The 18,447-nt window shown below is 44.3% G+C and overlaps 1 protein-coding gene across 2 annotated transcripts; it reads right to left on the bottom strand.

Annotated features, from left to right (window-relative positions):
* Window positions 1–697: 697 nt before the first annotated feature.
* LOC106731648 (uncharacterized) lies at window positions 698–11,246 on the bottom strand. 2 transcript variants are annotated; one of them, XM_075918433.1, is made up of 4 exons: window positions 9,160–11,246; window positions 6,575–6,705; window positions 5,953–6,081; window positions 699–5,571 (listed from the first exon to the last, which is right to left on the bottom strand). In XM_075918433.1, exons 1-3 carry the CDS (start codon window positions 10,024–10,026, stop codon window positions 5,994–5,996), a joined length of 1,086 nt encoding a protein of 361 aa, XP_075774548.1. In that variant the 5' UTR covers window positions 10,027–11,246; the 3' UTR covers window positions 699–5,571; window positions 5,953–5,993. The 2 variants fall into 2 exon arrangements, with proteins under 2 accessions (XP_075774547.1, XP_075774548.1); XM_075918432.1 differs by having other exon boundaries at window positions 698–6,081.
* Window positions 11,247–18,447: the final 7,201 nt, after the last annotated feature.

Here is an 18,447-nt window from a genome sequence, read left to right as displayed (position 1 = left end):
GGGCAGGAAAGGCAGCTCCAGTCCCCTCCCTGGGCCACTTCCTATATGGTCCGGCGGGGTAGAGTCCCAGATGCTCATCGGGACCACTACTTTCCTGGAGCTAGCTTTTCCCTCGTCAATGGCCAGGGAGACATCCCAACTGGCACTCGGGTCTCTGCTGTCTTCTCTCTTCTCGGCTGGCTGATGCTTGTCAGGAGCTCCCTTCCGAGGTCCTTCCTCGCCAGCAGTCAGCCCAGATTAAGCCTCCTCCCAGGCTTTTATATCTGGTCTGCAGTCTGAGCATGCCCAGCAGAGTTGTGAGGGCGGGGCTTCTTCAGCCAGGTGGGACTGATTAGACTCAGCCGTCAGTGCAGGGCTGATACCCTCCGTCACACGTGTGTTGTCATCCAAGTCACATTGGTACCACATGTGCTTTAGGTTTATGTCTGTGCTGAGCAGAGCTCAAATATATGGTTTGCTTTTTTAGGAAGTGGGTATCTTGTCATTTACATAACAGCAGATATAAAAAACTTCTCAAATTAGTCTGTTCTACAAATACATGACAATATGTTGATGTATTATATGCCAGTGTTTCTCAACCTTTTTTTTATAAAGTACCCCTTTAAAAACATTATAAATAACCCCAGCACCTACAGTTTTCAGACACGTTTTCTATGATTGCAACACATTTGTTTAAACAACTTAGTGGTAGCCAGGTGGGAAATAACATTTTTGGGTGTAAAAGTACAAAAATAATAAAACCCTGTCAAACTTAAAACAAAAATTCAGTTCTCTCCAAATTTCACTGGCTGAAAAACAGTTATATGCTACAAACAAGCACTTATCACGTGACTAGACTTTAGCTTTCATTAATGGCAAAAAAAAGTACAGGAATGTGCAAAAAAATTGATCGCCTGGAGCTAAAAGTTTCCCAAACTTTCCAAAACAGCACCATTTTGCATACATTGTTGTATAACCAATTGTATTTAGAAAATCTTCTACCAATTTTGGTCAAAATTAGACTATGTGTCTGAGTTAGGACCCTTTTTGTGATTTTAGGATTTTTCCCAAAGTTGATGCCTGATCCCATTTAAACTTTGTATGCTCTAGAAAACAGCACCACTTCCAGAATCTGCCACCAAAGTTATGAGCAAAATGGTTCTGGGCTGGTAGACTAATCATGGCAAGAGCCAGAGTTTCACAGCACAGAGCTCTCTCTGGAAAGTGGAGGCAATAACAAGAGCCACTGCCAAAGTATTACTTTCCTTTGTTTTGGGAGGCAAAGCAGCATTGCTTTTATAAATGCTGAGATGCAAGAGGTTTTCTTCCCAGTTGGCCAGGAAGTGCTTCTGGAAAGATTTAGACTCGTATAAAAAGGGTAAACTCCAAACAGTTTGAGACATGATGCACCGTGGTTTTTCTAGGTAAAGGTCTATTGTGCAGGACTAATCACGAGGCTATTTAATTTTGGCAAGGGCTGCTGCTCTCCTCTCGGTGTTCTGGAATAAGGCTCGGCTCAAACTCTTTACCTCCACGTGGGAGAATTCAGCTGTATTACCCGATAGGGTGACTGTGTATATTAATTACCTACCAATTAGCCTAATTAAATTATTAAGAAGATTAAGGTGCGACTCCAAACTCTATATCTATCACCGGTTTTTGTCCTTTACTCTTAGATATGGCGCATAAATAAAAACTGAACAATTTGGATAAGGTTTATAACAACTAGACTACAATATATTGTAAACAAGCAAGGGGGCAGTCCCCTCAAATACTTTATAACTTTACCAGTCTAACGGCGCTGAGGCGATGGTTGTGCTGCTGGCGACCTCAATCTGTCGGCTAATTGAAAGCCTCGGGAGAAGAACAGCCAGGAGTCCCTCGATGGACGATGGCGCCAACGCTGGCAACCTCGAGCCGTTGGCTAGTTGAAAGCCTCAGGAGAGAGAAGCCAGGAGGTCCCTCGAAGTGCTGGAGTCGGGAGTGATGTGTTCCCCTTCTGGGAAGACCTTCGGCCTCTTCCTGCACTTCAGAGCAGCTGGAACGGCGATGGATGCTAGACTCTAAACTAACGTATCCTACACTTATCTTAAAATAATACCCTAACTAACTCGCGACGCACCCGCCAAACAGGCACAATGATGGCTGACATGCTGTGACCGACGCTGCCTAATGGACAGGCTCGATGACGAGATCTAATCTATCTAAAATCTAAACTATCTAATCTAAACCTAGTTAAGTAAGATTATCAGAATATAATACCAACCCTTCTGCTTGGCTTAACTTGCAGATGATGCTAAACCTCACTCATACAACCCGGGACAAGACGCTAGACCACACACATACACCCTCTCATGCATGCACTAGTCTAACCTACATCTAACCCGACGCTCCGATGCAACAACAAAACGGGCGTTGCTCAGGCCTTTATAGGTTTGACTCATGCATATGCATGAGGGTTCTGGTTTGAAGTGATTGGTCTGAACAAGATGCTCTTTTGCATAGCTTTAAAATGATTGGTTGTGAAATCTTTTTCTTTTTTTGTGAAAATTTCAGATACTTTGGAAACCTGAAATTTTGAATAAACATATAATTCTTCATGCAATTTGAAAAAATTGACATATTTATTGATATAAAAATAATATACATTTTGTGATTTTATTTGGGAATAAACAAATAAAAACCAAAATATCAACAAAATAGTCCCCTCCTTTCCCCAGAGCCAGGCACCCCCATGCCACCATTCTAATCCAATCCCCCTCAACTACGCCAGAGCACCACCCCTCCCACTCTAACTTATTGCTTTAAGTGCTTTCAAAAACGTGAGAGCGACTCTCCAGTTGTGTGTTACTTTGATTTAAATATATTTCTGCATGTTATTTTAACAGGCAAGTTAATCTCTTACATTCATAATTATGATGTAGTTTATTGCTATGCGATAGTATGAAAAACAACTAGGTTAACTAGTAAGTAACTCGGCATTTAGGAATCATTACAGATTGCTTAAAATACATTTGATATGCTCAAAATCTTTTTACAATTAATTAAAGCAATGCGTTACTCATTTGCTGTGACAGTGGTTTTAAATCCTTGATTGAAATATAATGATGAAATTCATATTTAGGTTGTAACGTTTTTTTCTTTTGGGTTTTATAAAACGTACATATTTTACGCATTTCACATTTTTAATGTAAAAGACTTGAATCTAATGAGAATGGGATACAAAAGATTAAAGAGAAAAAAATAATTAAACAGAATGTAAACCACAAAAACTTTATAATTTATATGTGTCTAGTTAGTACAATAAGTAATTGTGATTAAATGATAAATATCCTAAAAGGTGGATTATTTATAAATCTTAGATATGTCTGGAAGAAAGTTGAGTGGTGCTCAGTGCAGGAAAAGACTAGCAGAAGAAAAGGAAGAAACCAGTAAATCCAGTAAATTATTGGAATGTTTTTTGAAAAAAGCAAAATACGATCAAGATAATTCTACTATGATCTACTAATTGATCCAAGGATCTGTGGCTATTAGTAGCATTTGTGATTTTTTTCTTATGTTCTTATTTTTTGGCTGACTTAGAAATAATAACAGATCCACAGTAACAAATGATTTCGGGGGGATGCAAATTTGGCCTTTGCTCCCGGGCGCAAAACATCCTCGCTACACCTCTGCCTGCTCCAGCAGCCTCAAATGTAGCTGACTCCCAGCATGCTATCTGCACAGTAAATGGCCATATGCACAAAGCAACCTGCTGTTGGGGATTTTCACTATAGAAAGAATTCTTGTGCATATTAGAAGATGCCTACCGATCTATTATTTCTTGGAGACTGGCCTGTAGGATCATCATCAGCTCTTTGAACATCATCCATTTCTGCATTTCTGTAGACTGGAACTTACTCTTGGTATTTCTTATTTGTTTTCTTTGGGTAATGGAGTTAACACTAGAGGTCCTTCTTCCAGCATGGCCCTGCATAGGACGTTCAAGCTACGTCCTAGAATTGCACAGATGGGGAGCAAATGAACAGTTAAGTGTTTTCTGGTGCTTAGAGCAGAAAGGGACATGAAAGGAACAGAAAGCTTTGTGAAGGTGATAAATCAGCCATCTGAACTGTACTTAACATACCATGAAATACACTAGGTTTCATCAGCTTCCTCATTTGCCACTCTCCCTAGACCAAAAAGACTTATTTATGAATGTGTGCATTTGAACAAGTTCTTGGAAGCAAGCATAGATACTGTGCTGAGCAGATGCCAAGAGCACATGTGTCTCGCTGGAATACAGAACATCTTACTGAGAAGCAAGGAGCATTATTATATAGGCTTGGGCACTCTAGAGAGAAGTCGCTCAGACTATGCCTCCTTAACCTGTAAGCTTTAAGGTTATTGGCGTGCACAGACTTAGCAGTTGTCCTGTAGAGAAGCTCACACATAGAAGTGCTGTAATTACTGGACTCATTCAGGGATGTAAAATCCTATTTAGTTAGTTCACCATTTCACATTGGCTGCGTCTAGACTGGCAAGTTTTTCCGCAAAAGCAGCTGCTTTTGCGGAAAAACTTTCCAGCTGTCTACATTGGCCGCTTGAATTTCCGCAAGAACACTGACGATCTCATCTAAGATTGTCAGTGTTCTTGAGGAAATACTATGCTGCTCCCCTTTGGGCAAAAGCCCTCTGGCGCAAATGCTTTTGCGCAAGAGGGCCTGTGTAGACAACGTGGTATTGTTTTGCGAAAAAAAGCCCCGATTGCGAAAATGGCGATTGAGGCTTTCTTGAGCAAAACCGCGTCTAGATTGGCACGGACGCTTTTCCGCAAAAAGTGCTTTTGCGGAAAAGCGTCCGTGCCAATCTAGATGCTCTTTTCCGCAAATGCTTTTAACGGAAAAATTTTTCCGTTAAAAGCATTTGTGGAAAATCATGCCAGTCTAGACGCAGCCATTATGTTTAGCCAATTAACTGCTTAAACTGAGGCAGGTGAGGGCTGTTTCCGGCATGTGTAGGGCTGCCAGCTCCCAGCCTGCATCCATAGTCTAATTTTCTGCAGGGAGACTGGAGCACAGATCACAGCTGGATCTGATGGATCAACACATTTCTTTCCTTTGGTATGAAATGGTATTTCCTTTCAACAAATTAAACGTGCTCATTTTACTTCTTGTCCCAGCATAACCTAGCAATCACTTCACAGACACTGTCTAGGGAAATAGAACACAATTTGCAATGGAGATCATGTACTCATTTTAGTCTGTGGAGTCTAGCTAGGATGCAGACAGATTCATGCACAGCTCCCACACTCTGGTGGGGTTCCCAGGTTCCCAGCCACTGAGCAGGACTACCAGGCTGGCTGTCTCCCCCAGTCTACATGAGTTGGGAAGCCCCAGGAGCCAGCTGGCCTGGGAACTTGGAAGGCCGGGGTCCCCAGAGCCAGCAGACCCTGAGATACCTGAATAGCTGGTATGATTCATATCAGATTAACAGCTGCTATTCTGTAGTGGGCAGCAGTGAAATCGGCATGATTTATGTCCATTTCATTGAGCAGCTGCTGGAAATCTCAGAAGTACATTTCATTTTGGAATCCATGTGTTTCTGATGTTTCTGCAAGAACAAAAATTCCTGTTCCCTAGTTTGCCAGAAATTTCAGAATAATTAAATCTGCTCTACACAAGACTCAGAGAACCTTTGCAAACACCTTTCAAACTCCATCCTCATAGTATGCTCTACTAAGTCCTAAAGGCACCACTCTCAATTTAATACTGAAAGATAAAATCTGCCTACTCCACTATGCAAATAGGAATTTGAACATTGTCTTCAACGGTACTAGGATTTCGCTCAGTTGGCGTGTGTGGTCTTGGTCGGTTCTGGATGATGGAAGCTTGAAGCATTTCTGTTGTTACACTGGATTCTAGATAAGCAAGTTCCTTATTTATAACGTTTGATCCTTGATATCTAGGTAGAGTACCTAGATTCATCCCTTACCTCTAAGGCCGTAACTCTATTCATCTCACTGAGCACTGCATTCAGTAAGGTCCCCATGGCCTTGCAGTAGACGTTGACTGGAAGCACATCTTACCATACTTTGCCAAGTCTCGTGAGGTGGTGCAGTAGCTGGAAGATAACTCCATCTTAGCCAGAATCATAAACAAAGATAGACACTAAAGATGATAGGGCAGTTGTAAACTAATTTTCCAAAGCAGGGTGAGGTATCAGATTAAGAAAAAAAATAGTATTTTGGGCTTGGATCTAGAGGTGGCTAAAACAAACAAACAAACAAACAAACAAATACAACTCACACAGCTATTTTCCCTTAAATTGATCAAACAAAATGATTTTTTTTAAAGTTTACCAAGATCTAATTTTTTAAAGAAAGCAATTCAAAATAAAAAAAAACAACCCCTTTCATGTTGAAGTGAATGCAATGCAAATGAACATTTTTCAGTTTGTATAAAAGAGAAAGAAAGCAGGAAGAAACAAACCTCAAATGAAAACAAATTATTTCAGTTCCATTATAATTCTAAGCATGACATCTGTACTAATTCTTACTGCTTCTACCAATCCATTATGATAGAATCTGTACTGCCCTTTGGCTGGCACCACTTACCTGTCGTGTTTCTTTCTTTGCTGCAGAATAATTTTCCTCATTGTCCATATTGGAAACATTCCTTGCGTTTGACAGTCTCTCTGGGAGCTCTTCTTTCTGCACACACATCTGGACCAAAAAACACTCCATCCCTGGAGAAGCAAATGAGAGGAGGAAGAAACCATTTATTCCACAGCCTCAGATGATGTAAGCAGTATATCTGATGTGCCTGTTGAGAGACATTCAGCCCTGGAACATGAACCTGCCATAATCCTAGGATCCATTTTTAAAAGACTAGCACATTCTCATTAAAGGGGAAGAGGAAGGCCAAAGAATAGTTGGAGAAGAGACTTGGATGTGAATGTGAGGAAAATGGGCAAAAGCTGGAGAGAATTAGAGAAGGTGGCACAAGACAGAGAGGCTTGGAAAGAAATTGTTGATGGCCTATGCTCCCCTTGGAGCTAAGGGCAAAGAAGATGCCATTCATCTTGCCCAGCCCCACAGAACAGGTACATGGTACCATTCTGCCAGGCATATATCATCTGGCACACAGCCAGGGAAGATGAAACGGCACCTGTAACCCCCTCATCCATCAATATATGAGATCTCGCACACTTCTGATTCCTAAAAATGACTTGAAAATCTGAGCAGCGGCCATAACCAGGGCACGACAAATACATTTGCCTGCGGTGAGTAGCTACTGTGCTCCGCGGAGCCCTGAGACATCTCTAGGGGCTCCACATAGGGTTGCCAAGTCTCTGGCAGGGGCAGGGAGAGTGGCTGGGAGGCAAGGCATGGTCAGCGCTGGGAGCTCTGGCTGCATGTGAGGAGGACTCATAGACTTTAAGGTCAGAAGGGACCATTATGATCATCTAGTCTGACCCCCTGCACAGTGCAGGCCACAGAATCTCACCCACCCCTCTTAGAATAATCCTCTCACCTAGATCTCAGATATTGAAGCCTTCAAATACTTTGAAGACCCCAAGATGCAGAGAATCCTCCAGCTGTGATCTGTACCCCATGCTACAGAGGAAGGCGAAAAACTTCCAGGGCCTCTGCCAATCTACCCTGGAGGAACATTCCTTCCCGACCCCAAATATGGCGATCAGCTAAACCCTGAGCATGTGGGCAAGACCCACCAGCCAGACACCCAGAAAGTTCTCTATAGTAACTCCTATCATCCCTCCATTGACCTATTTCCCACTGATAATGAATGGTCAATTAGTTACCAAGATCATGTTATCTCATCAAACCATCCCCTTATCATAGAATCATAGAACTGGAAGAGACCTCAGAAGGTCATCAAGTCCAGCCCCCTGCTCTAGGCAGGACCAATCCCATCTAAATCAACCCAGCCAGGGCTTTGTCAAGCTGGAACTTAAACACCTCTAGGGATGGAGACTCCACTACTTCCCTAGGTAACCCATCCCAGTGCTTTACCACCCTCCTAGTGAAATAGTTTTTCCTAATATCCAACCTGGACCTCTCCAACTACAACTTGAGACCATTGCTCCTTGTTCTGCCATCTGTCACTACTGAGAAGAGCCTCTCTCCATCCTCTTTGGAACCTCCCTTCAGGAAGTTGAAGGCTGCTATCAAATCCCCCCTCACTCTTCGCTTCTCCAGACTAAACAGACCCAACTCCCTCAGCCTCTCCTCATAAGTCATATGCTCCAGCCTCCTAATCATTTGGTTGCCCTCCGCTGGACCCTCTCCAATGCGTCCACATCCTTTTTGTAGTGGGGGGCCCAGAACTGGACACAATACTCCAGATGTGGCCTCACCAATGCCAAATAAAGGGGAATAATGACATCTCTGGATCTGCTGGCAATGCTCCTCTTAATGCAACCTAATATGCCATTAGCCTTCTTGGCTACAAGGGCACACTGTTGACTCATATCCAGCTTCTCATCCACTATAACCCCCAGGTCCTTTTCTGCAGAACTACTACTTAGCTGGTTGGTCCCCAGCTTGTAACTATGCTTGGGATTCTTCCATCCCAAGTGCAGGACTCTACACTTGTCCTTGTTGAACCTCATCAGATTTCTTGTGGCCCAATCCTCCAATTTGTCTAAGTCACTCTGGACCCTATCTCTGCCCTCCAGCGTATCTACCTCTCCCCCTAGCTTAGTGTCATCTGCAAACTTGCTGAGGGTGCAATCCATCCCCTCATCCAGGTCATTAATAAAGATATTGAACAAAATCGGTCCCAGAACCGAACCTTGGGGCACTCTGCTAGAAACCAACCGCCATCCTGACATCGAGCCGTTGATCACTACCCGCTGGGCCCGGCCTTCTAGCCATCTTTCTATCCATCTTACTGTCCATTTATCCAATCCACATTCCCTTAACTTGCTGGCAAGAATATTGTGGGAGACCGTATCAAAAGCCTTGCTAAAGTCAAGGTATATAACATCCACTGACTTTCCCATGTCCACCAAGCCAGTTACCTCATCAGAGAAGCTAATCAGATTGGTCAGGCACGACTTGCCCTTTGTGAATCTATGCTGACTATTCCTAATCACTTTCCTCTCATCCAAGTGTCTCAAAGTGGATTCCTTAAGGATCCCTTCCATGATTTTTCCAGGAACCGAGGTAAGACTCACCGGCATATAGTTCCCTGGATTGTCCTTCTTCCCTTTTTTGAAGATGGGCACTACATTTGCCTTTTTCCAATCATCCGGGATTTCTCCCGATCTCCACGACTTTTCAAAGATAATGGCCAAAGGCTCCTCAATGACATTTGCCAACTTCCTCAGTACCCTCAGGTGCATTAAGTCCGGACCCATGGATTTGTGTACGTTTAGCTTTTCTAAGCAGTTCCTAATCTGTTCTTTACCCACCACGGGCTGTCCATCTTCATCCCATCTTGCATCACTTAGAGCAGAAGTCCAGGAGCCGACCTTGTCCGTGAATACAGAGGCAAAGAACGCATTGAGTACTTCAGCTTTCCCCACATCATCTGTCACCAGGTTACCTCCTTCATCTATTAGGGGCTGCACATCCTCTCTGATCACCTTCTTCTTGTTAACATGCCTGTAGAAACCTTTCTTGTTATCCTTTACATCCTTAGCCAGTCGCAATTCCATTTGCGCTTTCACCTTCCTGATAACCCCCCGGCATTCTCGAGCTATACCTTTAAACTCCTCCCTGGTCATTTGTCCAAGTTTCCACTCTTTGTAAGCTTCCTTTTTGTGCTTAAGTTCACCAAGGATTTTCCCTGTAGGCCAGTCTGGTCTCCTACCATGTTTGCCTCTCTTGCTACGCGTCGGGATGGCTTCTTTCTGTGCCTTCAATAAGGCTTCTTTAAAATACTGCCAGCTGTCCTGGACTCCTTTCCCCTTAATGTTAACATCCCAGGGGATTCTGCCCATCAGCTCTCTGAGGGAGTCAAAATCTGCTTTTCTGAAGTCCAAGGTGTGTATTTCACTACTCTCTTTTCTTCCTTTGGTCAGGATCCTGAAATCTACCATCTCATGATCACTGCTTCCCAGGTTGTCACCCACCTCTACTTCCCCTATTAGTTCCTCCCTGTTTGTGAGCAGAAGGTCAAGCTGCCCGAGGAGGGGCAGCCCGGTCCGTGCTCCTGCGCGCTGGTCAAGCGCGTGGTGAGCCGCAGCTGGACTGACTCGGTTCGCCGTGATCGTGCGCCCTGGGAGCTGCACTGCCCGGGTGAGTCCTGTTCCCTGCTGGCCAATTCACTCCTCCCCACCAGGGGCGGACTGGCCTGGCGGGATACTGGAAATTTCCCGATGGGCTGTCAGCCTAAGGGCCGACTGGCAGCTGCTTGAGGAGGGAGAAACCCGGCAAGCCGCTCCTGGGAGCGACTGCCGGAGTGCTGGCTCTGCACGGCCCTTTCTTCCTCCCACCCATCCCCACTCCAGAGATGTAATGAAGGACGGAGGGGTAGTTGCCCCCACCCTCCAGGTGCCACGCTAAGGGGGGGGTGTTGGGCTGGGCAGGGGTGGATACTCTTTAAAAGTTAAATGACAGATATTTGGGCAATAATCGTTGTGAAGTATCTGCTGCCTGCTCCATATTCAATACTGTTTCGTGGCCAACCGGTAGCGATTTAAGAAATTATGGTGATTCTGAGATTAAGATGCTCACTCACCATTTTCATCATTTGATATCTAAAGATTCGCTTGAGAATGTTACAGAAGCTATTCTTAATGAATGGTATGAAGTTAAAGTGTTATGTAAGCATTTGAAGCTAGAGGATATTCTAAAATCAACAGAATCGCACAGAGAAAGATTTCTGTTTTTTGTTAAGTTGATATCTATAATAGCAGTCCTTCCAACTTCAACAGCATCATGGGAAAGGGGTTTTAGCGTCTTGTATTTCATTAAATCCAAAAACCAGGTCTACACTACAGAGTTCTAGTTTAGATAACATAATCTAAACGCAGCCCAAATGTTTTGACACTCATGGTAAAACAATGGAGGAATTCTTGTGAGCCCATGCTTTGCCCACAGTATACAGGCAGTCCCCGACTTACGTGGATCCGACTTACGTCGGATCCCTAGATACGAACGGGGTGAGGCAACTCCCGCACATGCACAGCAGCATTCCCGGGGCTCGCTCACCTGGGTCCTAGGATCCTCCTCCTCCTCGGGCTGGCTCCGACTGGGGTCCCGCAGAGCTGCCGGGCAGAGGAAAAGTGCCTCCCCACGCCCGCTGCCCCCCCCCCCCCACCCCCCTGCCAGCAACAGGCTGCCCCCTCCCCTGAGCAACAGGCTGCCGAACAGCAGACAAAAGCAGCCTCTCTGTCCCTCCTCCCCTCTATACATGCCAGGCTCCCGGAGCGCAGCAGCGTCCCCGGGGCTCGCTCACCTGGGTCCTAGAATCCACCTCCTCCTCCTCTTCGGCCGGCTCCAACTGGCCTCTGCCTGCAGCAGCTGGCCACAGGGACAGGGATCCCGCAGAGCTGCCGGGCAGAGGAAAAGTGCCTCCCCACGATCGCTGCCCTCCCCCCCGCGGCCTCGCATCCTGCACGCCTCCCCCCCTCCCCCCCTGCCAGCAACAGGCTGCCCCCTCCCCTGAGCAACAGGCTGCCAAACAGCAGACAAAAGCAGCCTCTCCGCCCCTCCTCCCCCTATACATGCTGGGCTCCCTGGGCAAACAAAGACTCCACCAAAACAAACAAAGTGCTGGCCTCATTGTGTTAGCAAAAAAAGGACCCTCCTCCTAGAACCCTGGGTGGTGTGTGGAAATAAAGCTATTAGCTCAAAGCATGGTGCAGAGCTGTTTGGTATTTGATGAGTTACTCCTTTAGTCCTGAGTTTGTCACAGGGACAGAAATAGATGTGAAATCTTCTGAACAGGGGAACAGACAGCAAAACAAACATTAGAGGGGAGTTAACCTTTCCCTATGCTATCCAAAACTAAAAAAAATGTTTGGCTAGAGTTTCCCCTACAATATGTACCAGTTCCGACTTACATACAAATTCAACTTAAGAACAAACCTACAGTCCCTATCTTGTACGTAACCCGGGGACTGCCTGTAAATAAAAAAAACCCAATATCTTCTCCACTAAACATCCTAATGAGATACTGCAAATGGTGAACTGAATTCAACAGCTCCTGATATGAACAGGTATCAACCTAGTTTTTCATATTTGAGATGGGTTACCAGGAACCATACATGACAATATGAAATCTTTCTACTCTCAAGTCAGCATATTCACAAAGAACCTATAATTTTGATCCAGGCATTTATTGGATAGTGAAAGAGAAAGGAGGGGAATTAGTGTAGATAAATGTTCAAATTAAAAAAAAAATCCGGAAGGAATTAGGACTGGGCTCCTACATCTCACATTCAGAACTGACTAGGACACTTATGACCAGATTATCAAAGATGTGTAAAGATCAGATAGATATCCTTGAAGATCCGAGTTGGCAACTGTCTCTTTAGGAGCTTAATTACCTTTGAAAATCTGAGCTTAGATTTCCAAGTCCAATTTTCGAAAGTGACTTTAGTCACTCAAGTGCTTTTGAAAATTTTAACTGGGGGCTTAAAAAGACAAAACTAGACAAAAGGCAGGAGATCTGGGATTACTTTTAAAAACATGTGACATCTATTTTTAACTAAATTTCATATTATTTTTCTCCCAGGGGCAACTGACCTCTTAGGCCCCCTCACTATGCCACGCCCCCCACACCCCCGCAGATCTATCATCTTATGCATGTGCAAGATCTATGAGAGCCGTCCCATGACTCTTCAGTTAGTATCTGTGGTGCCTGCTTCTGGGTGGTGTTTCCTCAACTCCCATCCCCTTTCAGCCCTCCTCTACCTACGGTACATCGATGACATCTTTATGATCTGGACGCATGGCCAAGAAACACTGGAGATATTCCACAGAGATTTCAATAACCTACACCCCACCATCAACCTCAGCCTGGACCATTCTACACGAGAGATCCACTTCCTGGACACCACCGTACAAATCAACAATGGAAAATTAGACACCACTCTCTACAGAAAACCCACCGACTCATACATTTACCTACATGCTTCCAGCTCCCATCCAGAACACACCACACGATCCATCGTCTATAGCCAAGCCCTTCGATACAACCGCATCTGCTCTAATCCCACTGACAGAGACCAGAAGCTTCAGGATCTCTACCAAGCATTTATAAACCTCAACTACCCACCCAGAGAAATAAAAAAGCAAATTGAAAGAGCCAGACGAATACCTAGAAACCATCTACTTCAAGACAGACCCAAGAAAACCAACAATAGAACACCACTTCTCATCACCTACAACCCCCAACTTAAACCTGTCCAACACATTATCAATAAACTACAGCCTATATTGGAACAGGATACCATACTCAAAGAGGCTCTGGGAGACAGACCCATAGTCTCCTATAGACAACCACCTAACCTCAAGATGATTCTTACCAACCACCACAGGACATACCACACTAATACCAACCCTGGTACCTTCCCTTGCAACATACCCCGTTGATAGCTTTGTCCACATATTAATTCTGCTGATACCATTATTGGACCTAACCGAGTGAGTTATAAGATCAAGAACGCATATTCCTGCGCATCCAGAAATATAATCTATGCTATCGTGTGCCGAAAGTGTCCGTCTGCTATGTACATTGGACAAACATCTCAGACACTTCGCCAAAGGATTAATGCCCACAAAACAGATATCAGACAAGATCACAAAGAGAAAACAGTTTCTTGCCATTTTAACCAGAAAGGACACTCTCTCAATGACTTAACCACCTGCATTCTGCTACAAAGACCTTTTACATCTGCACTTGAAAGGGAATCCTCTGAACTGTCATTCATGTTAAAATTCGACACTTTCCAAAAAGGACTCAACAAACATTTGAACTATCTCACCCATTACCAAGATAGTTTCCCCAATTATCACCTCTAATACCGTTAACTCACAAACATCCCACTCTCCCTAACTCTAATATCATCAATTCACAGACACTTACCTTCCTCCCTTCCCCCTCCCCCCACCCGCATCCCCCTCCTGTTCTGCAATGTGATTTGTCCTTTTCATATTTGTTCATTTTTTTTAATTGTATCCTTTGGTATATATGGTTGTGACTACTTTCTTCCACTATTTGATCTGAGGAAGTGGGTCTGGCCCACGAAAGCTCATCATCTAATAAACCATCTTGTTAGTCTTTAAAGTGCTACATTGTCCTGCATTTTGCTTCAGCTACCCCAGACTAACACGGCTACATTTCTATCACTATTCTACATGCAAGGCACTACTTTTAGCCGTTTGGAATGGAAATCCATCAACCATACGAAGAAACTCGCACAGATACAGACAGACAGCATCTTTCTATCCAAGTGCAAGAAGATGGACATCGTACCCAAAGGACTGAAAGTGAACAATCCATTAAGATCAACATACTGCACTGACTACAGTGAAAGACTCTGCCTCACACTATCCAAGAAATTAAGAAACAACCTGAGAAGTATTTTATACAAGAAACAGAAAACCATCAAGAATGACATTTCTAACTTAGATCGTCTCATCTCAAGACAAACATCCTCACCGACTGACACCTTGCAAGACTTTTGTTCCACCAGACAAGAAATCTACTATACACACTTCTATTCCCTACCACAAAGAAAAGACAATAAATTTTCTAACCTGCTCCATACCACTGGCTACAACAGCAACTGCCTCAACCCACCGGATAATATTGTTAACCTCTCCAGCTACAAACTCAATCCAGCAGAAGAGTCTGTCTTGTCCCGGGGTCTCTCTTTCTGCCTCACGTCCCCCACAAACTGGATACAATTTTGTGGTGACCTTGAGGCTTTTTTTCGCCGCCTCCGTCTCCGAGAATATTTCCAAACCACCACTGAACATCAATCTGACCTACCAGATCCCCCCTATCAACACCAAAGGAAAAATAATTCTATATGGACTCCCCCTGACGGTCGGAATTACAATCTGGATTTCTATATACACAGCTTCCGCAACAACGCACAGACTGACATTATTCGCAAACGACAACAAGCGACACACAATCTTAGCCGCGCTGAACATCATGCCATCCAGAGTCTCAAAAACAACCTGGACATTGTAATCAAACCAGCTGACAAAGGGGGTGCTGTGGTCATTATGAAGAAGGCCGACTATAACCAGGAGGCAACCAGACAACTCTCGAACACCACATTTTACAAACCTCTCCCCTCTGATCCCACCTTGGAATACCAAAAGAAACTACACTGTCTCCTTAAAAGCCTCCCCACAGCTACTCGGGAACAAATCCACACAGAATCACCTTCTGACCCCCGACCAGGATTGTTCTATCTACTTCCCAAGATCCATAAACCTGGGCACCCCGGACGTCCCATCATCTCTGGTATTGGCACGCTCACTACTGGTCTATCCAGCTATGTAGACACTCTTCTCAAACCCTTCGTAACCAATACCCCCAGCTATCTCCGAGACACTACTGACTTCCTAAGGAAACTACAAAACATCGATAACCTCCCCAATAATACCATCCTTGCCACCATGGATGTAGAAGCTCTATATACCAACATCCCACATGAAGACGGATTACAAGCAATTAGAAACACTATCCCAGAGGACACTACTGCCAACCTGATAGCAGACCTATGTAACTTTCTTCTCACCCACAATTATTTCCAGTTTGAGAACAACTTATACCTCCAGATCAGCGGCACAGCCATGGGTACACGCATGGCCCCACAGTATGCTAACATCTTTATGGCTGACCTAGAACAACGTTTCCTCAGCTCCCGTCCCCTTTCAGCCCTCCTCTACCTACGGTACATCGATGACATCTTTATGATCTGGACGCATGGCCAAGAAACACTGGAGATATTCCACAGAGATTTCAATAACCTACACCCCACCATCAACCTCAGCCTGGACCATTCTACACGAGAGATCCACTTCCTGGACACCACCGTACAAATCAACAATGGAAAATTAGACACCACTCTCTACAGAAAACCCACCGACTCATACATTTACCTACATGCTTCCAGCTCCCATCCAGAACACACCACACGATCCATCGTCTATAGCCAAGCCCTTCGATACAACCGCATCTGCTCTAATCCCACTGACAGAGACCAGAAGCTTCAGGATCTCTACCAAGCATTTATAAACCTCAACTACCCACCCAGAGAAATAAAAAAGCAAATTGAAAGAGCCAGACGAATACCTAGAAACCATCTACTTCAAGACAGACCCAAGAAAACCAACAATAGAACACCACTTCTCATCACCTACAACCCCCAACTTAAACCTGTCCAACACATTATCAATAAACTACAGCCTATATTGGAACAGGATACCATACTCAAAGAGGCTCTGGGAGACAGACCCATAGTCTCCTATAGACAACCACCTAACCTCAAGATGATTCTTACCAACCACCACAGGACATACCACACTAATACCAACCCTGGTACCTTCCCTTGCAACATACCCCGTTGATAGCTTTGTCCACATATTAATTCTGCTGATACCATTATTGGACCTAACCGAGTGAGTTATAAGATCAAGAACGCATATTCCTGCGCATCCAGAAATATAATCTATGCTATCGTGTGCCGAAAGTGTCCGTCTGCTATGTACATTGGACAAACATCTCAGACACTTCGCCAAAGGATTAATGCCCACAAAACAGATATCAGACAAGATCACAAAGAGAAAACAGTTTCTTGCCATTTTAACCAGAAAGGACACTCTCTCAATGACTTAACCACCTGCATTCTGCTACAAAGACCTTTTACATCTGCACTTGAAAGGGAATCCTCTGAACTGTCATTCATGTTAAAATTCGACACTTTCCAAAAAGGACTCAACAAACATTTGAACTATCTCACCCATTACCAAGATAGTTTCCCCAATTATCACCTCTAATACCGTTAACTCACAAACATCCCACTCTCCCTAACTCTAATATCATCAATTCACAGACACTTACCTTCCTCCCTTCCCCCTCCCCCCACCCGCATCCCCCTCCTGTTCTGCAATGTGATTTGTCCTTTTCATATTTGTTCATTTTTTTTAATTGTATCCTTTGGTATATATGGTTGTGACTACTTTCTTCCACTATTTGATCTGAGGAAGTGGGTCTGGCCCACGAAAGCTCATCATCTAATAAACCATCTTGTTAGTCTTTAAAGTGCTACATTGTCCTGCATTTTGCTTCAGCTACCCCATACTAACACGGCTACATTTCTATCACTATTCTACATGCAAGGCACTACTTTTAGCCGTTTGGAATGGAAATCCATCAACCATACGAAGAAACTCGCACAGATACAGACAGACAGCATCTTTCTATCCAAGTGCAAGAAGATGGACATCGTACCCAAAGGACTGAAAGTGAACAATCCATTAAGATCAACATACTGCACTGACTACAGTGAAAGACTCTGCCTCACACTATCCAAGAAATTAAGAAACAACCTGAGAAGTATTTTATACAAGAAACAGAAAACCATCAAGAATGACATTTCTAACTTAGATCGTCTCATCTCAAGACAAACATCCTCACCGACTGACACCTTGCAAGACTTTTGTTCCACCAGACAAGAAATCTACTATACACACTTCTATTCCCTACCACAAAGAAAAGACAATAAATTTTCTAACCTGCTCCATACCACTGGCTACAACAGCAACTGCCTCAACCCACCGGATAATATTGTTAACCTCTCCAGCTACAAACTCAATCCAGCAGAAGAGTCTGTCTTGTCCCGGGGTCTCTCTTTCTGCCTCACGTCCCCCACAAACTGGATACAATTTTGTGGTGACCTTGAGGCTTTTTTTCGCCGCCTCCGTCTCCGAGAATATTTCCAAACCACCACTGAACATCAATCTGACCTACCAGATCCCCCCTATCAACACCAAAGGAAAAATAATTCTATATGGACTCCCCCTGACGGTCGGAATTACAATCTGGATTTCTATATACACAGCTTCCGCAACAACGCACAGACTGACATTATTCGCAAACGACAACAAGCGACACACAATCTTAGCCGCGCTGAACACCATGCCATCCAGAGTCTCAAAAACAACCTGGACATTGTAATCAAACCAGCTGACAAAGGGGGTGCTGTGGTCATTATGAAGAAGGCCGACTATAACCAGGAGGCAACCAGACAACTCTCGAACACCACATTTTACAAACCTCTCCCCTCTGATCCCACCTTGGAATACCAAAAGAAACTACACTGTCTCCTTAAAAGCCTCCCCACAGCTACTCGGGAACAAATCCACACAGAATCACCTTCTGACCCCCGACCAGGATTGTTCTATCTACTTCCCAAGATCCATAAACCTGGGCACCCCGGACGTCCCATCATCTCTGGTATTGGCACGCTCACTACTGGTCTATCCAGCTA

Source organism: Pelodiscus sinensis, unplaced genomic scaffold (genome assembly GCF_049634645.1).
Source record: "Pelodiscus sinensis isolate JC-2024 unplaced genomic scaffold, ASM4963464v1 ctg70, whole genome shotgun sequence".
NCBI lineage: Eukaryota > Metazoa > Chordata > Testudines > Trionychidae > Pelodiscus > Pelodiscus sinensis.
Note: the sequence above shows the minus strand (reverse complement) of the source record. Positions and strands in the feature narration are given on the sequence as shown.